This window comes from Pinus tabuliformis, chromosome 7, assembly GCF_031772625.1.
Source record: "Pinus tabuliformis cultivar Carrire ecotype Pingquan chromosome 7, CPIR1, whole genome shotgun sequence".
Classification (NCBI taxonomy): domain Eukaryota; kingdom Viridiplantae; phylum Streptophyta; class Pinopsida; order Pinales; family Pinaceae; genus Pinus; species Pinus tabuliformis.
This window is the reverse complement of record NC_142293.1, coordinates 418,661,464-418,667,741: the sequence shown is the minus strand read 5'-3', so window position 1 is coordinate 418,667,741 and position 6,278 is coordinate 418,661,464. Positions and strand designations below refer to the sequence as shown.

Here is a 6,278-nt window from a genome sequence, read left to right as displayed (position 1 = left end):
CCAGACTCCAGGCTTTCATGATTTGGCGCTCCTGAGGAAGTTCAGGCAGATCCGTATCATGCCAACGTCTGATGGCAAGATTTTATTGGAGATTTTGCTTCAGAAGAAGCCATAGAGTATCAATAGGCCTGCTGATCTTATTGAAAATTCGACTGTTCCTTTCCTTCCAGAGAATCCAGTAGAGGAAGCCTGGTAATAGAGTCCACAGAGAGTTTAATAGTGGGCTTTGAAAAGTGGACTTTGGCCATTTTATGAGAGTATCTGTAATGTCTCCCATCTTTTCTCCCTATCTTCTGTTGCATTGGTCAGCTCTCTCCCATAACTGAGTAGCCATAAGATAGGTCTCCATGAGATGCGTTATGGTTTCAGCATTGTGATGGTAGTTGGGACATCTAGATGGGCCTATGAATCCCCTTTTTTGCAAATTGTCCCAAGTGAGGATGCGTCGTTTGCTTAAGAGCCAAAGAAAGGTGGAGATCTTGGGCCATATTCCTGGTTGCCATATCCTCTCCCAAAGCTGATCCTTGTCTGCCTGTGTAGCTGAGTAGCGAAGCTAGTAAGGTTCCTCGGTAGTGAACATCCCCCTTGGTGTATGTCCCCATCTCAATTTGTCCTGCTGATTTGAGCATTTGATTTTTCTATGGCTTAGCTCCTGATCGATCTAAGTAAAGGTTTCCCCTTGCCAATTGCTTTGCCAAGTACCAGCTGGTTTCCAAAGGTGAAAGTCTTGTGTTGATTGCTGCTGCCAGAATTGATGGACATGAGTAAGATCTACTTGTTGCTTCGAGACCTGCCAAATTGGCTTATGGAGAAGAGCGGATAGTTTTGGGAGTTGTTGCCATGAGTCCTCCCAGAACCTGGCTGTTGTGCCTGAATGAATTTCCTAGAAGCTATGCTCTTGAATAAAGGCGTTGTGGAGCTTGGCCGCATTCCAGATCAAGGAGCCTGGGGTTGTAGGGCTTATTCTTATTAGGTCATTCTTTTGACTTCCTGGAGCGTATTTTGCTTGCCATAATCGGGCCCAGGGCATTTGTGGTTTGGTGAGCCAATTCCACCAGATGCGGGCACCCATTATATTGTTGCTATGGAGAGGATCCCTTATTCCCAGCCCTCCCTTTGATTTTGGTTGACAAACCTCCTTCCAATTGACAAGGGCCCATTTCCTATTTAGACCAGAGGATCCCCATAGAAAATTTCTCTGCAGATTGCGAATTGCCTTAAGGACCCATTTTGGCACTGCCAGGACAGAGAAGAGATATAGAGGCATTGCCTAGAGAACAGATTTGATCAGAGTGAGTCTGCCTGCAATGTTGAGAGAGTGGTAAGTCCAAGATGAGAGCTTAGAATCCATTTTGTCGAGAAGGGACCTCCAGGAGGCATGTTTTATGGCTGAGTTCAATAGAGGAGCTCCCAGGTATTTCGAGGGCAACACTGCTCTAGAGAAGCCTAGAATGCGAGCGATGTTCCTTTGAGTGGTGGCAGGGGTATTGAAGAAGAAGAGCTGTGATTTTGAGGCATTGATTGAGGTCCCGGAAGCTTCAGAGAATAGAGAGAGCAGGTTTTTGAAGGTTAAAGCTTCTTGAGAGGAGGGGTGGCCAAAAATCATAGTATCGTCTACAAATTGCTGATGGGATAGAGGATGAAGACCGTGGAGCGAAATACCTTTTAGAGCATGAGAGGAAACTGCCGAGTGAAGCAAACAACTAAGCCCCTCTGCCATAAGGACAAACAGAAAGGGGGATAAGGGATCCCCTTGTCGCATACCACGTGAGGGGCGGAAGGGCGATGAGGGGGAGCCATTGAGCAGGACAGAGAAGCAGGGAGAGGTGATGAGGTTCATGATCCAACGAGTCCAAGTGGCATTAAATCCAAATGCCAATAGCATTTGGTGAATATAATTCCAAATGAGTTTGTCGAAAGCTTTAGAAAGATTGAGCTTTAGAATCATACCTAGCTTTTTCAGAATCTTCAGGGAGTGGATAACTTCATTTGAGAGAATGATGCCGTCCAGTATCTGACGCCCTTCAACATATCCAGTCTGCTCCGGCGAGATGAGTAATGGGAGGAGAGGTTTGAGCTTGTTCGCCAGTACTTTAGAAATGAGCTTGTAGATGACGTTGCAAAGAGCAATTGGCCTGTATTTGTCTGGCGTGTTAGGTTCCTCCCCTTTAGGCACTAGCACTATGAAAGTGGCATTTAGAGAGGGGAGAATCCAATGCATAGTTCTTGATTCCTCCACTAATTCCCACACTTCTGTCTTGATGAGCTCCCAGAACTCATGAAAGAAATTGGCTGTAAAGCCATCAGGACGAGGCGCCTTGCCATCCTTGAGTTGGACCATCGCTGCTTCTACCTCCTGCAGAGAGACAGATTGGAGCAGTTTGTTGTTATGATCCTCCCAGATGATTTTGGGGATGTGCTGTGTGATAGTACTGATAGCTTGATCTCTGCTGCTTGGAGGCTCCCTGAGAATTTCCTGAAAATATTCCTTAATTTCTTTTTCCATTTCTTCGTGTACTTCTAGTCTGTCCCCTTGTTTGTTGTTGATGAATGCAATATTGTTGTGCATTCTTCTTTGGATGGCCGATCTATGGAAGAATTTTGTGTTCTTCTCCCCTTCCTTGAGCCACCGGATTCTGGACTTTTGTCGCCATAGGATTTCTTCTTGCTGCCTACCAGCCTCAAGTTTAGTCCATAGGATCTGCTCCTGATGCGCCTTCTCTTCTGACCTACCCTCCAAAATGATAGTCTGTTGAAGTGAGCTCATTTGTTGTTCCAGCTGTTTTCGATTCTCAAAAATGTTGCCGAACTGAGTGCGGTTCCAAGCTTTGAGCACTAGTTTTAGGTTTTTTAGTTTCTGTTGAAATTGAAACATTTTGGCTCCTTCAGGTGGGATAAAGGATTTCCAGGCCTCATTGACCATTGTTTTGAAGTTGGGATGTGAGAACCAGAAGGCCTCAAATCGAAAAGGTCTGTTGCATCTTGTACCTGGCTGCGACCATTGCAACATGATAGGCCAATGATCGGAACCTCCTTGAGGCACTATGGAAGCGTGAAAATCCCCTCCCAGGTGTATAGCATTGTCCGAGATGAGGAATCGATCAAGCGTGGAGGCGATACGTTGGGTACCCCTTCTTTTATTGGTCCAGGTATATACACCATTGGAGGTCTGAATATCCATTAAGTGATTACTTTGCATGAAATCTTTGAAGCCGCTACTGTCTCTGTCTAATCTTGGTATGCCGCTATTTTTCTCCTCCAACGTCGTAATGATGTTGAAGTCGCCCCCTCCAATCCAGAGTGGGAATTGCCTATTGAAATTTAGTGTGGTGAGAGTATCCAATAGATCTAATTTTTGCTGTAAATTTTGTGGGAAATAAACATTAGAGAGATGCCCATGAATGTTTGTTCCTACGAGGTGGAAGGAAGCTTGAATGAGGAAATGGGTAGCATGAAAGTCGTAAAGAGTGAGAACCTGCGGATCCCACAGCATTGCCAATCCTCCAGAGGCCCCAGAGGCATCGACTAATACAGAGTTGCTGACTGACCATACCTTGTTGAGGATTCTTTCTAGGACAATATTGTCACATTTTGTTTCTTGAAGGAAAACTAGTGATGGTTTTTCTTGCTGGATCAAGTTTTTGATCATTCTGTGTTTTGAGGGGCTATTGAGCCCTCTCACATTCCAGGAGATGAGCTTCATGAGAAACCGTGGGGTTTTGGTTTGTAGAACTTTGTCAACTTAGGGAATCTCCCTGATTCCATAAGTATTTCTCCTACAATGATGGTCTTTTGCAGATCTGTTTTGCGCCCTCTTTTTTTCGTTTCTTTGAGGATTTTTTTCCCATCCCAGGGACTTCTTGCTTGTATACCCAAACTTTTATTGTGCTGAGCTTTGGTGAGGACTCCTTCCAGCCTGTCGATTTGCCATTGGGGAATTGAATTATATTCTTTCTGCTTGCATGCCGTTTCCAGTTTGAAAATGTCCAGTCCATCCAAGCTTACATTCTCTGGATCCTCATCCATTATAGGCAGAGTATTCTGATCTTCCAAATAATCACTGTCATTAAGACTGAGAGCCAGAGCCGCATCTAGATCCATATGAGATGATTGTTGGCCAGCATCGGCCACGGTTTTCTCCAAGGTTGAGGGTGGAAGGTTGGTATCAGGAACAGGTTTCTCCGAGTCAGGGGACATTAAAGAGCTGGAAGGATCGGAGGCAGAGGGAGGCCGTGAAGCTTTGTTATTCAGGGAAGCCTGAGGATCAGAGCTTTGCTTTTCAGGGGAGTCTTGAGCAGATAGAAGGATAAATCTATTCTGGGACTCTGGCTTTTTGTGGCTTTCTGGAACTGCAGGATTTTTTTTTTGCATGCCTCATGCGATTAGGTACTTTGATGAATCCTTTAGAGTCTTTGTTAGAATCAGTAGCAGAGGTCTTGGGCTGGGAATTCAGAGGACAATCCCGGAAGAGATGGCCATGTTCGTGGCATTTCCTATAGCGGAAAGGGATGTGCTCGTAGTCTAAGGGTTGGATCCATTCAAAATCATCATGAAAGAGACTTACCGTGTCTACAAGGGCTTTGGTTAAGTGCATCTGGACATAGATCCTGGCATAAGAGGTGTATCGACAGGATTTGGTTTCCTCTGCCACTTTGATAAAGGTTCCCAGTTTGTTTCCAATGTTCGCCAGCGTTTCCTCTTTCCAGTATTCCACAGGGAGGGAGTACATCCATATCCATACTGGAGCCCAACTAAAATCTTCCTTGTCTGGATCAAACCTAGCTTTCCAGTTCCGAAGGTATAGACCTGAGGAGTTGAGAAGTACAGACCGCCTTCAAATATGTGAGATTTGTCCTCCATACAGTGGAAAATGGCCGTGAAGAAGCCTTTGGGACCCAACTGCAGTGTAACTTGTCCTTTGGGCTTCCATTTTGAAGCTATCTAGCCCTGCAGAGCTTTTTCAGTTGGCCAAAATCCAAGGAATTTGCCTATGAGCGCATGGTCCTGCATAAATTGGATTTCGCTGTTGATTCGATGACTGGGGAGATCCACTTTGATGCGTTTTGCTGCTTTTGGGATGCATGTTGCCGATTTCACCTTTGTCGATGACGTTGGAGACTTTTGGTTCCCATCTTTGTCATTGTCTGGTTCATCCGTTTCACTTGGTACTGTGTGATCAGTGTCATTACTGACAGGTTTCGAACCCTGTTCTTTTTCTGCGCTACTGCCAAGAGAGGTCAGAAATGCTGCAGGCTTTGAAAAGTCAGCGTTAGGGACGTTGAACGGAGGGGGGGCTATTCCCGCCCCTCCCAAGGGTGTTGCCATGGGGACAAGGTCAGCAGGGGCGTTGCCGTAATGTCTTCGAAAACCAGAGGAATGCAGAGGATAGGGTTTGCTTATTCAGAGCTTTGCGCGGCATAGCAGAGCACCCAGTCCGTTCCCAAGTGTATCCTCGGCTTTGATTATATTATGACCCCTTAGACTCCTATATATAAAAAGGAGGTCTTGTCATTTGTATCATCTAAGAATTGTTCATTTGTGTAATGTAAAGGATTTTTCCACCTCTAAGAGGCTTATTTCTAAGGCGTTGATCTTTCTTTTCTATCTTTTTGTGAGCTGGTTTCATAACAAGTTGTCTGCTACATTGTTAAATGGTGTGCTGGATTGTATGCTAGAGTACTTGCTGACTTGTCCACATGTCTTTAAATGTCTGCGAGTCCTTGTAAAGATTAGTCAAATTAATTCAAGAGTTACAGGTCCATTACTACCTACTTAAATTGATTAAAGACATATAAAAAATAGCACTAAGTAACAAATCTTACCTCCACTTGCAAAATAGTGCAGTGTGGTTAATGTATAGTGGTATCATCGTACAAAAAGGGTAAAAGATAGTAAATATCAATTAAACGAAGGGAATAGGATATGAAAAATGAGTACAAAAGTAGGGCCCAACATCCCCCCATGCCTAATGGGATGCATGCCCTCATGCAACTATCCTTCTCTATTCCAACCAATCATAAATAAAATTAGGGAATCCCATACTTCAGATTCCCACTGCTTTGACCAATACCTATAGACCATGGTTTACTTTCATCAATGACTTCAGAAATTTCAAAGCTCGTTCTTGAGAACTAGGCTTCTTAAAAGGCCTCTGCCATTTTAGTTTCTAGTTAACCAAGTGCTTATTCCCATATCATTCATTCACGGACGCACATAGCGAAATAGGGTTTTATATTTATAAGCCTTATCCTTCAAATTTGTATTATTTCTTTGCAACT

At 44.3% G+C, this 6,278-nt stretch overlaps 1 protein-coding gene across 1 annotated transcript; it reads right to left on the bottom strand.

Annotated features, from left to right (window-relative positions):
- Positions 1 to 1,270: 1,270 nt before the first annotated feature.
- Positions 1,271 to 4,371, bottom strand: LOC149247724 (uncharacterized). The gene is made up of 3 exons (XM_089445171.1): positions 3,873 to 4,371; positions 2,677 to 3,570; positions 1,271 to 2,532 (listed from the first exon to the last, which is right to left on the bottom strand). The coding sequence occupies exons 1-3, from the start codon at positions 4,369 to 4,371 to the stop codon at positions 1,271 to 1,273; spliced, it is 2,655 nt and encodes an 884-aa protein (XP_089301297.1).
- Positions 4,372 to 6,278: the final 1,907 nt, after the last annotated feature.

Coding starts and splice junctions, on each gene's coding strand:
- LOC149247724 (XM_089445171.1), bottom strand. CDS start 4,371: ATGCAAAAAAAAAATCCTGCAGTTCCAGAAAGCCACAAAAAGCCAGAG. Junction 3,571..3,872: donor TCAGCACAATAAAAGTTTGG/GTATACAAGCAA, acceptor ATATTGTCCTAG/AAAGAATCCTCAACAAGGTA. Junction 2,533..2,676: donor ATGGACTAAACTTGAGGCTG/GTAGGCAGCAAG, acceptor ACAACAAACAAG/GGGACAGACTAGAAGTACAC.